General features: G+C 45.9%; 1 protein-coding gene across 4 annotated transcripts; it reads left to right on the forward strand.

Moving 5' to 3' along the window:
* Positions 1–12: 12 nt before the first annotated feature.
* Positions 13–20,347, forward strand: PGAP4 (post-GPI attachment to proteins GalNAc transferase 4). Of its 4 annotated transcripts, XM_068423845.1 has the most exons (4): positions 13–179; positions 539–682; positions 8,480–8,537; positions 15,328–20,347. In XM_068423845.1, the coding sequence occupies exon 4, from the start codon at positions 15,436–15,438 to the stop codon at positions 16,621–16,623; it is 1,188 nt and encodes a 395-aa protein (XP_068279946.1). In that variant the 5' UTR covers positions 13–179; positions 539–682; positions 8,480–8,537; positions 15,328–15,435; the 3' UTR covers positions 16,624–20,347. The 4 variants fall into 4 exon arrangements, with proteins under 4 accessions (XP_068279946.1, XP_068279945.1, XP_068279947.1 ...); XM_068423844.1 differs by lacking the exon at positions 8,480–8,537; XM_068423846.1 differs by lacking the exons at positions 13–179; positions 539–682 and adding an exon at positions 6,886–6,897.
* The last annotated feature ends 797 nt before the right edge of the window (positions 20,348–21,144 follow it).

Raw genomic sequence — 21,144 nt, forward strand, 5'->3', positions numbered from 1 at the left:
CACCAAAGATGGCGGCGGTCGCCTCGGCGCGCGCTCCTCCGGGCGCCGGGAGGAGGCCGCGGGCTGGGCCCCGTGTGGAAACTTCGGTGGTGCCCAAAACATTCACATACGCGAAATATATAAAAAAAATATGTACCGCGCAGGCCTAGCTCTAACTCGGATCGAAGTTAATATTTCAGGTAATGCCAGTTTAAAGCATAATTTAAATATTTTAGGTTTAAGATCTTCATCTCCGCCCATTTGCAGAAAAAACATGAAAACACATCATCAGACCGCAGGGTTCCTGCTTTATTTATCGCTTGAAAGTGGGTTTGCATCTTCCCCCCAGCTCCACAGCAGCTGTCTCCAGTGGGAAATGCCAAAAAAAGTACAGTTCCCACGTCGCAAATCACCATATAACGGGCTGCTGTGCCCCAAGATAATACACTGTCCTAGGAGGACATATGCAGGCTGAATGAACATCTGAGTTCCTGAATCAAAAACAAAGCTTCCTCTATGACGGGTGTGTTGGTTTGGTTTTTTTTTCCCTCCCCTGCAGCTGCCAGAACGGTCGTGGAGAGCCAGTCGGCTGCGTGAGCAAGTGTGAGAGCAGCTGGGATGGGGAAGTTAACCAGCTTGGATGAAGTCTGTGTCTACACAGTGCTGCAGCATGAAATAAACTTCACGTAACAGAACTGGAAGGGTGAGTACCTCGGGGGATTTTTTTAAAAGTTAAACAAAAACATTTGCTAATGTGTTTTCTGCCCAGAGCGTTCCCTTGCAGCTGGACACCCCTTAGCTGAGTAAGAAACTGCTGGTAAGTCATTGACTCTGAGTGCAGCCAGTCCTTGACTAAAATGTTTGAAACCAAAAGGAGATTTTTTGTTGAATCGAATGTACCCCAAATCAGGTCTTCGAGTTTCAGTCCGTGTGTTTTCCCTGCCTTTGCTTTATACTTTTTCTCCCCTCTACACATTTTTTTCTCAGGTGTTGTTCCTGTGCAGACTAGGTTTACATCATCACAGCAAAAATGTAACTGAAATGGGGACAGCCACAACCTTTTATTTAATTTCATGTCTGTGTCTTTTATATCTGTGCACCTTGGCTTTTCCTCCACAGGGAAAGAAAAACCCATTTCCTGCAAAGCACCCTCCTACTCTGTACATTCTCTTCCATATCTATGTTAATTACCGTGCTCTAGATAAGCATTCAAGCTGATCTTTGAGGTGCTCTTTTATGCACTGCCTACTGCACAGTGTTCGGGCCTGCCCTAAAAAGGGAAAGATCTTGCAGCCAGCTAGATTGTAGTGCTAAAAATAAGAGAGGGCTGTGCTTTAGGATACCTGTGTAGCTTTCCACACAGCCTGCAAACTCAAGACACAAAGACTGCCCTCCTCCTCCCCTCCATTACCACTCTGATTTTACGTAACTCGTGACAGTCATTTCCTCTGTGCACTGAGACACTTGGACCCCTCCAGTAGAAGGAATGTGCCGTTCCCCTTAGTGGTATTTATAGATAAACTGCCATGTCCTTGTGAATTGTTATGCACAGACAAGACATCAGATGTGGGAAAAAATACAAGCATAAATATGAGCACTAAGGAGAGAAAGAGGGGGAGTATTAATACTCGTATTAATACTTGAGATACTTTTGTGAAGAAACTGGGAGAGCTCAGCAGTGTGATGTCACTGAAGAGGAACTGCAAGGGATGTCCTGCAGCAATTTGCAATTATTTAGCATCTGCTAGGAATATGACAGGTAGGGTTGCTTTTTCTTGAAGGCAGGAGGTTCAACAACAGTCCCTCACTTGCAGTTGCTGTGAGTTAAGCACATACTTCATTCAAAACTACAGCTGCCTAAGAATTTGAATGACTGAAGCAGAGAGTTTCTTGGAAAGGATGTGTACTTGTTTTAGCGTGAGCAGAGGGGAGACTGATATGAAGAAACACACCAGAGACACAGAGATGAACTGAGTAAATAAAGGAGCAGCCTACAGAGGAGACAATTTTGAGCTCATAGGGTTAGTGTACTAAGGCTGTGACCACAAAAGGGCACTCAGATAGACTGATCCTCCTTGTGTAAACAAGACTTGTACAGCCTTGTGACCAGGGTTGTGCTGAGCATCACCCATTACCAGTTAATCTCTATTCCAAATCAAAAGGACCTACAAAAACTCAAATACTGGCTCTCCCTCAAGTTGTAAGTAGTAGCATATACCATTTCCTTGGAAAAACAACTACAATAAATAAATACATAGGATGAGGGAGTTGGGCTGAACTTCCTAACCCCCTTAATTTCCTCATATACTGGCTACAGAATTGATTCTGTCCTAGTCCAAACCAGGACAAGACTCCAGAATGATTCTATCTTATTTTGCTATTTTGATCACTGGTGCTTTGAAGCAAAAATAGAAACACTAGTGTCTTAAAAAGATATCTCCTTCTTATTGGCTGATTTGTGTAAGAGGCACTTTCATGTTGACAAAGTGGGATAAGCAATAAGAAAAATAATTTTTAAATCTGACCTTTGAAGCACAAAGCTTCAGTCCTTGCTCAAAATTTGGGGTACTGTACCTAATAATATCCACCCAGTGCTGTGGGTACATCAGATCACTCAAAAATACACCGCTCTGCAGCATCCTCGATCTACCCAACAATTGCTGCTCATGTTATTTAAGAAGATGCTGTAATTTTCTTGGCAGATAAGATGACTAAAGAAAATGAACACACATAAAACTGTAGCAAATGCACTTATACTAAGTGGGGTCTTGCTTTACTGTAAAAAGAAATTGTACTACTTTTTAAAAATTTAAATTAATTAATTATTGCTCATCTAATTTCACCCTACAGTATACTAGAATACTTAGGACACACATCTGGGAAGGGAGATACAAATTCTCTTTTGCCCGGCTTTAGGAATGAAATTCCATTGTCATCTGCCCAGAACTGACTTGGACAGAAATGTTTTAAGTGGCTTTTATATTCTGCACAGAAATTTTCACTTACTTTTGTTTTGTCACGTTACTTCCCTGATTGTATTCCTCCTCTAGAGAAACACTTGATGCTGTAAGGTAAATGGAGAACATAGGTGTGAATGCAAAAGATGATTAAGTGTGTTTATTTTATGGAAATACTGTGGTCTGTGGAACATGCCCTACCCGCTTCCCCTTCCTGTTTGGTAGCTCACCAGGATGGCCCCCCATACTTTTTCCAAATATGAGCTTTGCATATGGTCTGACTATATAATTGCAGCAGGAGCTTTTGCACAGCTCAGTAAGTCGTGAATACCATCTTCTGTGATCAGCCAGAGTGTTTGCCTGCACCACTCGCACTGGATGTGCCTGAAGAACCAGACAGCCCTGGAGACACAGAGAGGTAAATACTGGAAGCAGCTCAATTAGAAGTCAAGACCATAGAGGAGAGAAGTGCTCTCTCACTCTCTCGCTCACTCTCTTGCCACCCAGAACATCCTGGCAGGCAATGTAAAGAAAGAATGAAAGACTCCAGCCAGCGAGTAACCCAGACTGAGAAGTCTCAACAGGGATTAGTGGTTGCTGCATTCCTGCCTCACTGCCCAGTTGCAATAATGATCATGAGAAACAAAAAGCCCAGCAAATGGAGCAGGAGCTTGAGTGTTTTCTTTTTATTTTTGTTGCTGGGCAGCATACCCCCTAAATTTGCTGTCTGTGCGTGGAGGGTTCCTGTGTGCAAACGATTCTGGGAACAGTGCTACGAAAAGTTTCCTGAAAGTGAGCCTACATCCATACTAGTAGATCTGCTTAAATTTTAAGGAGCTGTTATTCTGAGGTTACTTTGTGTCTTGGTAAGCTCTGTACTGCTGCACTGTGAGACTGGAAAAGGAGAATGAGATTTATCTGAAAATTTTCATTACTCATCAGCAGTGAAAATTACAGAATTTACAAAATAAATTCTAGAGAAATCACTTGCACCTTTACACTAGCCAAACACAGAATCATTTTGGTTAGAAAAGACCTTTAAGATCATCCAGTCCAACCATTAACCCAGCACTGCCAAGGCCACCACTAACCCATGTCCCTCAGCACCACATCTACACTGCTTTTAAATTCCTCCAGGGATGGGACTCCACCACTGCCCTGGGCAGCCTGTGCCAATGCCTGACAGACCTTTCGGTGAAGAAATTTTTCCTAATATCCTATGTATCTCTAGTAATTATAGCAGGTTATCCTTCTAGATCATGGCCTAGTCACAGACCTTTATGTCCTTCTTCAAGTTTACACCAGTGCCGCTAGTTGGCCTCCCAGGACTTGTCTAAACTTAAACATTCAAAAAAATTAATCTGAATGAATTAAAAATATGAACTAAAAGTGAACTATTTTAGTCTCTGTGTTACATCCTGTACAGACACTATTACGCAGGATGAAAAAAGGTTAACATTTATTTTGCTTCTTTCACTTCCAGAGACCATTCAGCCAAACGGAATTAAAACCTCTTAAATTTCAAATACTGCTGTCCCTTAAAGATTTGAAGCAGTTTTAAAATAGTCATAATTTGATACAATTTTCCTGAGAGTCTTTGTGTAGTTGTAAACCTTGTATAGTTAAAACCTTGTGGTACCCAAACTTGTGTAATTAAAACCCTGTGGTACCCCAACTTTCCAGCTAGACAGGCCATTTATTTCGTGCCAGTAGCAGACCTTTTGTCCCAGAAGTGCACACCTAAAACCTGCCGGGAAAGAGAGCAGAGAAATTACTAACGCTCTGTGCTCCTCACACAGTCACAGAATTTGTTAGAGAAATGTGCCTGGGGACCACACAAAATAACTTTACTCCATTCTGCAAGGGAAAATTAAAAGCTTTCCAGCAGTCCCTGAGGGACAATTCTTGTCTGACCCTCAGTTTGGAAATCTTGTGTTTTGCCTCTTCACCCCATTCTCTTTTTTAGCATCTGCAAAAAGTACAATGTTCCAGACTGTTCTTCTATGTTGCAACCCAGAGCAAGTAACTGAGAGCCAATGTGTTTTAACAGAGAGCTTGGAGAGCCACTTGGCTATTTCTAAATTAAAACGTTTGTCCCTCTCTTTGAAGTTCTCGGTCTGTGGTCTGAAAGTGTCAGAACAGAATCACAGAATCAATGAGGCTGGAAGAGACCTCCAGGATCATCGAGTCCAACCATTGCCCTGACACCACCATGTCAACTAGACCATGGCACTAAGTGCCATGTCCAGGCTTTTCTTAAACCCCTCCAGAGATGGTGACTCCACCACCTCCCTGGGCAGCCCCTTCCAATGGCTAATGACCCTTGCTGAGAAGAAATGCTTCCTAATGTCCAACCTGAACCTCCCCTGGTGAAGCTTGAGGCTGTGTCCTCTTGTCCTGTCATTAGTTGCCTGGGAGAAGAGGCCGACTCCCACTCCACTACAACCTCCCTTCAGGTAGTTGTAGACTGCAATAAGGTCACCTCTGAGCCTCCTCTTCTCCAGGCTAAACACCCCCAGCTCCCTCAGCCGTTCCTCGTAGGTCAGACCCTCCAGACCCTTCACCAGCTTGGTCGCCCTCCTCTGGACTCGCTCCAACACCTCAACATCTTTCTTGATGAACGTTGGAGAACGTTGGAGAACGTTGGAGCAAGACAGATACGAGGTTGGACCACCAGAGCGTATACAACTAAACTGATCAAGATACATCCGTTTGTGAGTGCGATCACCCTTGTGGTCCTTCTGAAGTTCTGCCATCGTTTAACACATCGCCACGTTAGCTCACACTGGCATTTTTTGCCGTGAACAGCCCTACCTAATGGTGTGATCAGAGAAGCAAAGGAAGCACAGAAAAACTTTGTGTGTGTGTCTGCGTGCAATACTCTCTAAAAAGAACTGGACTACAACGGGCGGTAGGTGTGTTTCTGTCATCTTCAGATGTGTGCAGCTTGGGGATAAGAGATTACAGGAACAGTATTTAATAATGCATCTACAAGATGAATTAGTTATTGGTGTAAGCCCGAAAAGCCTGGAATGCAGCTGTATAGAGGAGGCTGCAGAGAGGAGAGGCCTGGGAAATGTAAGAAGAGTGCTTAGTCCTGCTCAGATAACCGAATGCACAGACCAGGATGAAAAGGAGATCAAAATATTTCAGCCTTTTCAGAGAACATTAATGTACCCTAGACAGCTAAGCTGGCAGGAATTCATTCCCTTTGGAGCTGTATTTCATCTCACTGCTGTTGGCTAAAGTAAAACACAATAGCCCTGACATACGAGCTCACTGTGTCGCCGGTAAACAACAAAAGGCTCTGAACACTTTTTGTCCCCAGTGATCAATTCCGAGTCTAGAAGAAAAACAGAGAAAGCCACGGTATGCAATTTGATGATCATCAATGTAGTATTCCTATTCAAAACAGCCATCAGAGATGCCTGCTGCTTCTTAAAAAGCAGAATGTATGCAGGAAATATTTATTGATTTACTCTGTGGATTTTTTCCTATAAATATGTAGCAAGGGAAGAAAAATATTTATAAAGTTAGCTTTTGAAGCGAACAGCAGACACCTACAAGGAGAAGATACCTATTGTGCAGCTGGCAGTAAAGGAATAACCAGATAATTATTCTCATCTGGTAGCTGAAGGTAAAGGAATAATTCCATGAGTACACTGGAGAACTTCCCAAAGTGTTAGTAGAAGAGGCACAGCCCTTACAGCTGACCAGGTTACACACATACTGGTACAACATGGTGTGCTAAACACACTATTCATTCCTTCTGCTTGAATGCAGTCACTTCGGATTTTTTCCAAAGGACACAGGGCAGGCTTGCTTACAAAATATTTTTTATTTTTCTTCTTTATCTTTTTTTTTTCTTCTTTTTTTTTTTCCTGGCTTTTCACAGCTTCCTCCCTGTCCCTAACAAATCTGGAACACACTTGTCAAGTTTCATAACAACTAGCTGAAGGAGGTAAGTCTTGAATATGTTTGCTGCTATAAACTTCGTGGGGTCTCTTGTAGAGCAGAGAGACCCACATCTCCATCCCACTGAGTGAAAGCCTTCAGCACCCGCTGAACAGGAACCTGTGCGCTTGATTTGCTGGCTGGGTAACGAGCACATGTAGCTCAACATCAACTAGAGGGTGCACACCCTCATGCCCTTGCCTTCTGGGAAGAACATGAAGCAGCAGGACTACTGTGTGGGAGGAAAGCTGAGGAATCGAGGGGGTGAAGGAACACAAGACAGGAGCTGAGGATATTTTGACAGTGATGTGTAGGGCACAAATGACACAACTTTGTGATGAAACTGAGGTTCAGCAGCCACCAAAACCATGAATTTCTGCTCTGCTGCCATCCACGTTGTGCAAGCGACTAAACATCACCTGCCCAGCTTGTTCTGCTTCTAATACTCACGTTTATGAGAAGCAGGAGCTGTTCCTGATCTCATGCAAAGCAAAGAAAATATTAGCTCCATTCCCTTGAACAAATGCTGCGTGCCATGAGAGCTGTTACAGTGGATAAAGCCTGGACATGGCACTTAGTGCCCTGGTCTAGTTGCCATGGTGGTGTCAGGGCAACGGTTGGACTCGATGATCCCAGAGGGCTCTTCCAACCTGGTTGATTCTGTGGATGGCAGAGAGGAAGGCTGCTTTGGCAACAGAAAATACTCGGATCTGAACGGCTGGGCTGAACCTCCCCTTCTTGGATGTGATTCTCACCACATTCTCACCACATAAAGTATTGTCTTGTTGTTGCACAGGCTGAATGATTTCAGAAGTAACTATTTCTTCTGAGCATTTCAGGTTGCAGTTAGGTTACTGCGGTGGTGTCCCCCAGATGTTCATCTCTGCTCTCCAGACCCCTCCCTGCTGTGCTGACACAGCCATTTCGTGCGGGGAACTGAAGAGATGAAGTGATCTGGGTAAGAAATAATCCGTCATAAGAGAAGGTTTATTTTTCAGCCAGATCAGTCTCCCTTATGGTAGCACACAGCAGGAGACAGCACTGTCGTAAGAATGAGCAGTGGAGGATGACAGGCTGTTGTTTAAACCGTGCCACTGCCCCAAAATCACTTCTGACTTTTCTCCCTCAGTCCTTTGGGTCTAACGGAAGCTGTCTTAAAGAAATAAGCGTTTAAGGATGAAAGTCAAGTGTTCCCAGAAAAGCAGGCAAGTGAGCAAAGGGGGAGCAGAGAAGACTATAAAGAAGAGCCCCTCACAAAATTACAATTATCTAAATATTTATTCGTGAAGAAAAGGCCTTCTGGCCCATTCCTTAATTTCTTACCACCGAATTGTTCTGCTGGCTGAAACCCCATCTGAAATGTAACACTGGGTGCAATGTGACATGTGTTTCTGCTGATGTCACTCAATAGTCACTCTCCACACACACACTGACACAAAAGTGGGGAAAAAAAAAAAGTAGTTTTTGTTTCTCACAAGTTCTGCAGTTCTAGTCCTGGGAAGAACATGGTGATGGACCTCCCAGGAATGTGTAATCTCTTCCTGACCTTCAGTTCTCTCATATACCCCTTTGCATCTGTTCTGTTGCAGGATCTGTTGTGTTTCCAGTGTAGCAATATTTGGAGGCACGAGAACACTGAACTGCAAGGTAGAGTCACTAAAAACTGGTAGAAAAAGAGGCAGAGGTGGTCAGCAAAGGATTTTGGAAAGCAAATCACCCAAGAAACTATGCTTTCTTCTACTGTCTTATTATTTTCAGAGAGTAACATGTATCTAGGTAACCCTGTGGACTTTCCAGCGTGCCTCACCTTTTCCTAGGAGAGCAAGTCGCTTTAGGAACCCCAGTGTGATGCTTGATTTTATTATTATTATTATGAGCATTACTGTTCCTCTGGCTTTTTCTCCCTTCATCCACATTGTCTCCGCAATAAGACTTCGCTGGGCGACGGCTCTTGCCAGTTGTAAGAAGTAAGGATCACAGGTGCGCGTGAGTTCCTTTGTTCATAATGCTTATTAGAGGGAATAATATAAATTGATGTGTTAAAGTTAAAAAACAAAACCATGCATCGTGCTAGAAGCTTCTGATCACAGGACTGGGCTCTAGCAAAATTCTGTGCTCAACAGAACATAGTGTTTTACTGAAAGGACTAAGGGGTGTTTTGGGTTTTTTCTTGGTTTTTTTTTTTCAGATTTTTCCGAGAAGTAAGAGAGATCAGAGCCTGAAAATAATTTAGCCTAAATATATGCATTTTTCTGGAGCTGCAGGCACAAAAGTAAGGAGTTCTTACAATTCCTTACAATGAAAGACACAAAACTTTCTCTGAGGCATATTTCAGGTAACTGTAGTTGAAAACAATTTGTATAATTAAGTGTTACAGGGCTGAGAGGTACGTGTGTAGAAGAACAAGGAAATGGCACGCAGAGGAAAGGGGGAGGGGAAGCGAACAGCTCAGAGGCACTCGGGGGTCAGTTTGGTGTGGTTTTTTGGATGCTGATGAGCCTGATGATACAAATTTTGGTGTAGCCGATGAGCCTCCCCGCTTCAATGGACACAGATCAGCACGGGGCGTGCGGGGGCCGCAGAGCAGGAGCGAGGGACTCCGGCCCGGGCATCCTCCTGGGGCTCGGGCAGCTCGCCTTTCCCCTCTTACCCTGCTTTCACACACCCCCAGCTCCCCGGTTTTCGGTTCCCCCCTCTCGCCAGCCCCCCTTCCCCTCCTCCCGAGCATCTCCGTGCTGCCGTAGTCACATGCTCGGCTTTGGTACCTTTAATCCCACCCTCACCGCCCGGCAGGGAGGAGGAAAAATTTGCGGGAGGGAAGCGAGCAACAAGCGGAGGGGCACGGCTGAGCAAAACGCGGAGCTGCGCGATTCCCCCCCCCCCCGCCCCCGGGGCGAAGGGGAGCGGCGGTGCGGGCGGCCCGGCCCCCCGCGGGCTGCGGGACGGCTCCCGGTGCGCGGGGCGAGGCGGCGGAGCGGCGAAGGGTAAATCGGTGTCTCCGGAGGGCTCGGGCTGTCCCGGGGAGGAGGAGGAGGAGGAGGGGGGGGGGGGGGGGGGGGGGGGGGGGCTGGTTTTCGCCTCTCCCGCTCGGCGGGGGGCGGCGGAGCGGGTCCCGCAGCGGGCCCGGGGCGAGCGGGACGAGGGGAGGTGCCAGCTGCGGGGTCCTTATCGGGGAAGAAGGGCACATGCTTTCCTGTGGCTCAGTCACCCGGGGAGGGAGGAAACGTGGTTGCTCTGGGGATGTGGCTGTACGTGGTGACAAGCAGAGAGAGGGTGGCCAGAGCCTGGCCGGGCCTAAAGGGACAGGGGCGGTGCATGAAAAATAAACTCTTTCTAGGAAACGGGGGAAAAAAAAAACCCAGCCAGCCTCTGCCCTGCGCTTGGTGCCACCCAAAGGAGCAGCTTTTCCTATCAAATGCCCTCTCCTCTTTGACCATCATCACTAAAGTAACTGCTGTTAATCCCGGTGCTTTAAGGGGTCACCTTGTGCTACCTCGCAGCTCTCCCAAGGGGGAAAGAGGAGCACCTAAGAAACCTTACGGGCAGAAGTCATTTAAAATCATGCGCCGTGGAGGGAATTTTCAGCTGTGCTGATGGTGCAGCAAGAGATGAAACGATACCAGCGTGCACCACAGGTTCGTGGGCTGGCTCGCTCTCGTATGGCCGCGCAGAAAATGATTTTATGTACGACCAGCGGGCTGCCATAAAGGCACAGCAGGTTCAGCAAGCGTTTGCAAGCACAAGAAATGCCCTCCTGTACATGCAAAACCTGCTGCTTGTCTGTCCAGCAAGGGCAATACTAATTATATAACAGACTGTTTTTCGGCTGCTGTATTTATCCCGTTTTCTTCCCTTGGTTCTCAGCCAGATCACTGATATCCCCCAGAACCAGGGCATCCCATTTACCGTGCCTTCCTATGCAGGATAAATAGTCCGTTTCGTTCTTGGGGGTGGGGAAGAGGAAGACTGTGTATTCCTCAGATGCAAGTGGTGAATACAGAGGAAAAGTCAGTAGTAGTGCTTAACATTAGTAGACAGCATCTCTTAAAGGAGGAATACATGCAGTAGCAGGAAGCATTTTAGATGAACGTTAAATGAACAGCCTGGATTATTTGACATTCATTATCTAGAAACAACATAATGACAACTGCTTTAAGCAGTGCGTGAAGTAGCAGAGGTAAGAGAGATAGTTGGCACCCGCTAGTAAAATACAATCAAAGAACAACTGCTGAGCTCTTACCATTAAGATTCTGCTGAATGTTTTTAGAAGGACAGCTCTTGCCAGGATGGTTTGTATTTTCTAGGGAGCCCAACTCCCAGTTTGGCCTCTAAGTGTAATGGTCGGATCTGTGAATGCTTGGCTTCTGCTGGGACGCTGCTGTTTTTCAAGGCAATCCTGAACACATTGCAGACATATTATCTGGCACCTGACCTAGTAAAAGCTGTCAGAAAACAAGAGGAATTGCGGATGAGAAAAGCTGGCCATCTGGTCCAGTAATGGGGATCAGCTCATGGTAGGGACCTCAGGTCTCAGAAGCGAAGGATATCTGTACACAGCAGTCAGCTGAAACAGAAGGAGATCTATATGGCTTTTCATGACTTTGTGAAGCTGGCATCAGCTTCCTCAGGTTCAAGCAGGACTGTTTGCTGGTGCACTGACAATATCATGGCCAAGACAAAGCTCTTGTCTCTGCCAGAGAGGGTTCATCAGTAAAGGAGCTTGGTCCTGAGGTTGCAGTTTGTCCGCACAGTGCTAGGATGGGGTGTAGAAGTTTTTCACACAAAGGTTTCAACTTGTGATGCCACTGTAGGATCAACACACAAGTCAGAACTACAACTTGTGTGAACACCGTTAGTACTAACACCTTTATGGCTGAGGTGGGGACTGTAACAGGTGGCCTTTCCATGGCATTTTCCGAGAACCTACCTTTGTTTCCCAGAGATGAGCCTATGGATTCTGACCACATGACTTCATCCAGCTGCTTTTGTGTTAGGAAAGGAAGGGCTTTTCCCATTGACACTGAAAGGAGGTGTAGTAGGCAAAAAGGAATCATTTAATATTGTAATCATAAAGGAATAATTATGGCCTTGACTCACAGAGCAGGCAGCAGAAGACAGAGGATGCCCTCTCCTACATCAGCTATCCAGGAGCCTCCTTAAATTTAGCACCTTTGAAACACGTAGGAGGCTTTGTTCCGTGAATGCCTGCCCACAGGAGCACCTCTGTGAGAGGAGCTTGGAGCAGACAAGAAATCAGCTTTCTCTTCTAAAGCACAAGCACAGCAGACAGTATTCTGCACCCCCAAGACGTTACTCATTCTCCTACTCTTCCTCAGTGTGTGCAGAGGTAACTCTTCCCTGAACAGTATAATTCAGCCAAGTAAGTAGGAAACTAATGAAGATGGGAACGTAGATTTGGGACCAGGTGTTTCTGGAAGGAATCTTCATCATGAGGATCTAAGTAAAGAAACAAGCTGAATATATAGCTTTACATCACCACAGCTTCTAAATGTGTTTAAGCAAAGGCCCAGTTCTACACAGAACATACATAAAAGTGGCCTCCACTGCAAGTACTTACATGGTTGCAGAGTGGTTACTATTCAGGATTCATACAGTTGTTTTTAAAGCACTATAAAATCCAATTCTGATTCTTGCCTTCTCCTCAAACTTCATTTTTATGTCAGTAATGCCACTTAAAAGAACAAACAAGATGTTTTTCCCCCCCCTAAAAAGGGAAAAAAATGAAAGTGACAGTACCAACAGTTTCTGAAAACAGAGTAGCTTCTCTCAAGTCAGAACTGTCCTAATAACCAGAAAACAGCCTGAGCAGACGCTCTGGATTCAAGTCCTGCAGATAAGATCAGACTTCACTTCTGTAGAAGCAAGAAATTTCCATCTAGATTTGGAGCTCTGGGGCTCCCAGTGTTACAGCCAAAAAGCGGGGAGGAGGTCAGTGTCTTCCCTTTTTTAGGTCCTTCAGCTTGTTTTTGGTATGAACTAGAGTATTCAAGGCACTTCAATAAGCTCCTGACTAGTTTTAGCCTCTGTGGATGTTTCGCTACCTGATGAAAACAGCCTTTTCCCCTGCAGACGAGCTGATGAAGAGCGTGGCAGTCAGTGCGAGTGCTGGCGGCCCAGGCAGCAGAGGGACATCTGGAGAGGAGCTAAAGTGCCTGTTTGGTGATTGTTTTCCTCGAGGTGTATTGACACTTCGGTGTATATCCCAAGAGCTACAGAGCTCGCTGCAGGCTCACAGCTTTTGTAGGTCAGATCTCCAGCATAGCTGGCAGATGGAGAGTAAGTTTCTTTACTCCCTGGAAACTAAACTACCTTCCAGCTTTTCTTCATTCCCTTTTCTCACTGTGGTCGTCACTTCCAAGTTCGGAGGCTGACTCACATCAAGAGGAGGCTCAAAAGCATGGCAGTGTGTGTTGTAGGGTATGATTCTGCATTTGTGTGTTGCCTTCATGTTTGTGGCTGGTTAGCAGAAAATGAGAAAGAGGAAAGCCCTGGATTTTGGATGAATAAATGCATTTAAATGCCAGGTCTTGGCATCTGATCTGTCTTTAACAAAAGACTGGACATGGGACTCAGTGCCATGGTCTAGTTGCCATGGTGGTGTCAGGGCAATGGTTGGACTCGATGATCCCAGAGGGCTCTTCCAACCTGATTGATTCTGGGATTCTGTGATTCTGTGGTGGATTTCAGCTCTTCATGTCCTGAACCATCACGGGTTGGATCTGGCGGCTGAAATGCAGCCATCACCTTTAAGGCCTTTACAAGGTCCACTAATGCAGTGTCTGTGCAATAGGATTGTGTCATTAGAAAGAAAAAAAAAAGAGCGAGCTACATGGGAAGACACTGGAGATTCTCATGCATCAGTGTGTGTGTTTATTACCTTTGTTTAATTACAGTAAATCTCTGAAGTCTTGTGTTCTCGTGAGTCACAAGTTAGCACAACACTGATGCCACCAGGCACCAGTGCCTGGTCTCTAACAAATATTTGGAATACCTCTTGTGTATCTTCCATTAATCTGAGTAAAGGCTGTTCATATAAGATTGTCAGATTCCCATATGGCAATAGGAAGCGGTAAATACAGCAAGTCTGTGACTTAAGGTAGTGAAGGCGGTTTTGAAGCAGTCCCAGAATTAGACCCTACTCTGTGTCCTCTGAGTAGTTTCATCTACATGGTCCATTCTTCTGAGACAGAGAAGAAAAGCCACAGCCTGGATTTCTTTCCATCCACACGTCAGTGCTTAGGCTGCTTCAGGTGACAGTGCAGAGAAAAAAAAAAGGGTAACATTTTGGTTTGGGAGCACCATTTGGTGATCAGAACTTGGTGAAGGCAAAAGGTTAAAAATGGGAGAAACTCTCCACCGAATGGGGCACAGTCAGTCAGCTGCGGGGGCATGAGTAACTCTGTTCATGAGGAGAGGGAGTGGAAAGTGTAAGGGAAAGTCAAACAGCAGATTAAAAAGAGAAATTTCTGGCACAAGGGAATTCATCTGAACAGCCTAATTGCCCTGATTCTGTGTAAGCTTCTAACCGCTGTTGGGTGTTCATTGCAGCCCGGAGAAGCAGAACAGAAAAGCCAAATATGGCAAAATCTAATTTTTGTGAAGGTGGATGTTTGCTTAAACTGTGTGTATACAAAAAAAAAATCATATAAATGTTTCTGGTTTAAATCAAAGGCATATAATTTTAAATTACAAACTTTTAAATGACAAACATGAGTCAGTGGCTCAATTGCAACTTGTTTATCGTGCTGTGACGGCATTTCACAAGGTCTAGAGAGGTGAAGACATCTGAGAGACACACACACACGCGTTACACTTAGCATACCCATGCCTTTAGTGAAGTAAATTAGTATCTTTGTTATCTCGCTTCACACTCTGGGGAGTAAAGTGAAAAAGCACGTGTTTGGAAGCGTGTGAGCAACAGAAGGGAAGCATGTGTCATTCCACAGAGGTAAAAGTCTGTCTCTCAAATATGTGCTAGGCTAAGCTACCAGACGTCTGGCTTCGGTTCTTGGCTACGACCCAAGTCTTACTATGTCACTGTGACCAGACAGTGGTGTCTAAGTTCTCTGCCTGTAATAGAACGTGATTTCCACACGTCCTGCATCCACGTTGCCTGTTTTTTATGCGTTTCAAGCACAGTAACAAACACGACAAAGTCCCGTCTAAGTCAGATCAGAGCTCCTACATGCTGAAAGGGCCTTAGGGGCATTTCGCTGGAAACTAAGTTTGGCTTCTCTTTCTTAACCTCCCACGACAATTCTGTGATGCCCCCACCGAAAGGGACTCTTTGGGCACCTTTTATTTTTGCTTGCTCAGTGACCAGCCCTCAGCTTTCCATTTTCTCAAATCAGAGTCTTCCCACTCCGACAGTTCCTCTTTCATTAACGGTCTTTTTCCTTCCTCTCAAATTGTGCAGGTTTGGCAGCCGCTGCCCCAGTGGTCCCTTGCAATCTAGGGAGGATGCCTCAGAAGTGAAGGAACGAGGGCATGGACAGGGCAGGGGTGCCTTCCTCCTGCAGCAGCCATGTTACACCAAGCCTGGCAGCTCTGCGGGAGGTGGTGCCGTTGGTCCAGTCCTTTCATCCATCTCCTCACGCTGACTGTGGTGACGTTTGGTGTGCTCGCGCCTTTGATTTGCCACCGGCTCCTCCACTCTTACTTCTATTTGCGGCGCTGGCACCTGAACCCCATGAGCCATCAGTTCCTGGAGCAGAACCAGCAGGAGGGCCAGGCTGCCCTCCATTACTTTGAGAAGCTGCAGGTACCAAACGCCTCCGAGGCCTCTGGCAGTGACGCCTTCCAGCCCTCGCTGCTGGTCACCATTATCACTGTGCAGAGGCGGAGTGATTTCCACTACGTCTTGCAAGTGGCCTCCCACTTCCACCGCCTCCTCCAGAAATGTGGCGCGCGTTGCCGGAGCCACCGCATCCTCCTCTGTAACGTGGAGTCAGACCCCAGTAGCCATCAGGATGTCAGGCTGCTGAGCAGCTTCTTTCCTATGGTCAGTCGTGACAAAACTGGGGAGAACCCTGACCCCAGCGTGAACCAGTTTGAGAAGGAGAAGCAGGACTACGTCTTCTGCCTTGAGCAGTCGCTGTTGGCGTACAACCCAGAGTATGTCCTCGTAGTGGAAGATGATGCTGTGCCAGAGGAGGAGATATTCGCTGTCTTGCAGCACCTTTTGTTGGCCCGGTTCTCCAAACCATACCTCAGAGATGCACTCTACTTCAAGCTTTACCATCCCGAGAGGCTTCAGCGCTACTTCAACCCCGAACCCATGAGGATCCTCGAGTGGCTCGGTCTGGGCATGTTTCTGGGGCCCGTGCTGAACTGCGTGTACTCCTGGGCAACCGGGCGCCCCAGCCTCAGCTGGCCCATCGTCTTGTTCTTCGCTTTGTACAGCATGGCTTTGTCAGAGCTGGTGGGACGGCATTACGTGCTGGAGCTGCGCCGGCTGGCCCCCGCGCTGTATAACATCGTGCCGGTCACCGAGTGCTGCACGCCTGCCATGCTCTTCTCCGCTCCTTCTGCGCGCCGTGCCTTAGGTTACCTGAAGGGTCTGCGCTGCCGACGGGGTTTTGCTAAGGATATCGCCCTCTACTCGCTGCTGCGTACGAAGGGGGAGAACGCTTACGTGGTGGAACCCAATCTGGTCCGGCACGTGGGAATGTATTCCAGCCTTCGGTTAAACGATGACCCGAAACTGCTGTGATCTTGATGCCTTTCCAGACACAAAGCCCCGAGAACTTGCTGCTGGGCAGAGTGTGTGCAAACTCAGATGTTGTGCTGCTCATCCTGTGCCTCCCGAGTGGACAAAGAAGAACTCTCTTTAAAAAGAAAAAGTTACTTAAACGTACGTACATGCAGACCATATTTGATATGTACTTGGAACTAATCACACAGAATCACAGAATCACAGAACGTTAGGGATTGGAAGGGACCTCAAAAGATCATCTAGTCCAATCCCCCTGCCGGAGCAGGATTGCCTAGACCATATCACACAGGAACGCGTCCAGGAGGGTTTTGAATGTCTCCAGAGAAGGAGACTCCACAACCTCTCTGGGCAGCCTGTTCCAGTGTTCGGTCACCCTCACCGTAAAGAAGTTTTTCCTCATATCACCATGCATCATGTGGGACGAGAGTGGAGGATTCCAGCTGAGGGTGTGGATTGTCTGCTCTCCTTAGTGATGCTTAGGGAAAACAGCTATATAAACAGCTGTACTGCCTGCTCTCCTTTACATTGGTTACAGAAATCCTCACCTTAGGGCAACAGAAATGTTGGCCAAAGTGAGTGTTTCACATTTAAGCTAGTGAGGAGGAAAAGCCCTTATCTTCCCTTCCTTACTAAGGTCTGATCTCTGACCTCCATCTGTTCCAAAGCTGTGGTTTTGAGCAGACCTTCCAAAAGCAGCAGTGGTTTAGGTGAACTTCCCCACAAATTTCGCCTAGATTCTTCAAATTTTATGACTGAAGCCTCTATTTGTTACTGTCTCCCCCTGCAGATCCTGTCTGCACCTCCACCCTTCCCACTCACAGAATCACAGACTGGTTAAGGGTTGGAAGGGACCTCTGGAGATCATCCAGCCCAACCCCCTGCCCAAGCAGGGTCACCCAGAGCACGTTGCACAGGGTCGTGTCCAGGTGGGTTTTGAATATCTCCAGAGAAGGAGACTCCCCGCCGTCCCTGGGCAGCCTGTGCCAGGGCTCTGGCACCCTCACAGTAAAGAAGTTCCTCCTCATATTCAGATGGAACTTCCCATGTTTCAGCTTGTGCCCATAACTGTGCTTTTTCTTGGAACAGAGGCTCTGAAAAACAAAGCCTCTGCTGCTTCGTTAAAGGTCGCCTGGGAAGGCAGGGATGGGAAAACAGAATAACAGCCATTGATGTGATACAGCCAGGTCATAAACGCACGTTTTCATTGCTGCATTACAGACATTATAAACAACATAGGATGGCTACCGTGTTGGTTGGTATCATCAGTACATGTAATGGATCCAGGTCGTTAAAAGAGGCCTTATCAGTTGCTGATTCGACTTAGACATTCAACATGAATTTACCTGGACTTCCTGTCAGGACAGAGGCAAAGGAAAGATTAGATCAGGTGCTGTTATTGTGCAGGATCCTTGTTTCATTTCGGAGCTGTAATTCACAGCTCAGCCCGAGTGTTTAAATATAAAACCACGCAGAGGACGGAGATCTCGTACAGAGTCAAAACGGGCACAAAAATGATTATGTCTAATTAAAAGCCCACCTTGACTTTGGTGGGCTTTGAGTCAAATTCACTTACATGCGGAGTTTGCTTGAACTATTTTTGAAACCGTATTCCTGGCTTTGGAGTGAGCCAAGCACAGTATTTTTGTTGAGTTTTGGTCACAGAATCACAGAATTCATGAGGTTGGAAGAGCCCTCTGGGATCGTCGAGTCCAACCATTGCCCTGACACCACCATGTCAACTAGACCAGGGCACTTGTTTGGTTTTTTTTGGTGAAGGAAGAGCTCTGCTTTTTGAATTTTCTTTCCTCCAGTCTCTCCCAGGTGATTTATGCCTTAAGCTCTTAACGAGTCTGGTTGTAGACATGAAAGACATAAAACTCCTGGGAGATGAAACCAAAGAAAGTTGCAGACTCCCAGCTGTCAGCAGGTGGTGGCTGTCAGTTACAAAACACAAACGCAGCGATTAGAAGTGGCTTCACAACACAGAGCAGTGCTTTGCTCCCTTGGTATTCAGCTGGGATACTTTTATGACAGCTTTGGAAATCAGATGTGAAACCCCAAAGATACCAGAGTGGTCACACGGTGGCAGGTGGGCAAACCTATTCTCAGGCTTTACTACAACGTGGTTAAGGTGGTAGGATCTGAGTGTCACTGTATATTTATTCCACTAAGTGCCTGCGTGTGTGAGGAAATACAGCTTGTTTGTTTATGCATCTCAGCTGTGAACGTTTCGGTGCAGCGTGCTTTTTCTTCACGCCTTTTCTGTCTTTGTACTGTACAAATCCACGATGATGCCCTGTTCTTTTCATGAGGGTCCATTCATACTCGTTCTTGCAAAGAAAAATCTCACAGCAAGGGACAATAAATGGGACAAGGAAAGGAAAAAGGAGGAAGGAAAAGAAAGAAAGAAACCTTAGAAAAGAAACCGACTAACTATATGCAGTTAATAAATGTTTTGATGTGGGAAATGATTTATCCGTTTGTCTCAGAGTTATTTGCTTTGCCCAGTAGTACTTTATTTGTCAAACCAGAAGTCCAAGGGAGGTCAGTAATTTCACTGAGCTTCATAGCTGACAATTAAGAACATGATTTGAAGGTTTCCCTTCTAAACTAGAGGACAATTTTCAGGGCATAAGAGACAAGAGAAGCTGGCTGGGAGACCAAACAATATGCAGAGGGCCTACAGCTGGAGCCTGCCAGTGAGAGAGTTTCAGATGATCCCGTTGAGAACGAACAACTCCTTTGTGCAACGAACAGGTTAATAAATTCTTCAAGCCCTTCTGGAATAATTTCCTTAAGTGCCCAATTCACCTTGACAACAGAGGTGCTGCTTTTACTGGGGACTACTGAGTTAGTCGGGTGCTTGCTCAGTGCCCACCGTGCCAATGTGGCATCTCAGGCCACAGTTCCTTCTGCTGCTGCCTCTCAGCTTTCACGAGTAGATGGATTTTTGTTCTGTTTTCTGTACCACATGTTTTATTAGAAATTACAAGTCAGAGAAGTGTACTTTGCCCTTGGAACAGAAAACGGGAGGTTACTGTGAATTCTTAATTCCCGTTGGATTTCGTTCCAGTTTGGGCTAAAAATGCAGTTTCAAACACACAAGCCTTTTCCCTCTCTTTTCTATCCGGGGAGGGGAGCCAAGATGCCATACCTCAGGCTACCTAAGTTCAAGGCCTAGCGTCAACTCCTTGAAACGTGGCCTTAACGTTTGGTTTTATTCACATTAAATATTTTTTAAACTGTATTTGAAACAATATGGATTTTCTTGGGTGGTGTTTCATTCCCAATAGTTCAGAGACTATTTTTCAACACAGCAACTACTGCTTACACAAGAGGATTCTTTCTTGATGGGCCAGAGAGCAGGACTCAAGGCTTTATTGTCCAAGACAATTCAGGGGAAGTTACTCAATTAAACAAAAACTACCTTTGTTTCCAAGGCATAAGCATGATTCTGGTGGAAAACAAAGCATGAAGCGATAGGTCTCTATTAGACTAGAAGCCCAAGAGGATTTTCTAACTACAGGAGGTATCAGTGTCTTAGTGAGAAGGCACTGCTTTTGGAGAGGGAAGGGAAAAGTCTTCCTCTCAGCTGTGAGGAGCTGTGAATCACCAGACTGGGTATTTCAACAGCAGTTTGGCTGGATGTAGGGTGAATAACTTTTTTCTAAAGACACTTACAAGCAAACTTTCTACCAAATAAACAACCTTTCTATAAAAATTCTATTGTGTCTTCTTTCTGTATGTCACTGTTTGTTTTCCTGACTGGCAGATCCATCTTTTTCCTTACTCTGTTTGACTATGAAATATACTTCCGTGTTCATGCATCATCATGGATATAATAATTTGGATCCTACAACAATTCAGGTTGAAAAGGACCTCTGAAGGCCCCTGGTCCAGTTCCCCACTCAAAGCAGCTCTTACTGGACCAGGTTGCTCAGGCTCTTCTCCAGTCAAGTACTGAGGCATTTTAATGGGGACCTGAGGTAAAATTAAGATCTAAGTGCTGGAATTTAACCGTAGTATACTTTTGTATAGAAAGCTATATATTTCACAAAATAAAAAGGCAATTTTCTGTGGGAGACAGTTGTAGTTACGAAGGCACTGGCAGTTTCTCTCCCAAAGCTAAGAGTTTCTTTTTGTGTATTTCCACACCAGCTTTATAGATGTCATATCCAAGTTCAGCAGACGGCAGGGTCCAACATATGGTTCTGAATAATCTTCAGTGTAACATACATCTGCGAAAAATGCATAGAGAATGAGGCACTCCATGCTCTGTGCCGCTTCACTGCATGTGCCTCTGTTGCTGGAGTAACTTCATTTCCACAGACTACCTGTCCTGACAGCTCATGTTTTGAGACAATCCGCCCCCTCAGCCAGTTTATTCATCCACCTGTAGGCTAAGAGTCAGCAATATCAATGTCCTTTTCCAAGACTTCGTGCCATGAATGCCATGTTCCCAGCTGTGGCACCGCTGGTGATTTTTAAATGTTCACGAAGACAAACAGCGTTATATTT

This window comes from Nyctibius grandis, chromosome Z, assembly GCF_013368605.1.
Source record: "Nyctibius grandis isolate bNycGra1 chromosome Z, bNycGra1.pri, whole genome shotgun sequence".
In the NCBI taxonomy this organism is placed as follows: domain Eukaryota; kingdom Metazoa; phylum Chordata; class Aves; order Nyctibiiformes; family Nyctibiidae; genus Nyctibius; species Nyctibius grandis.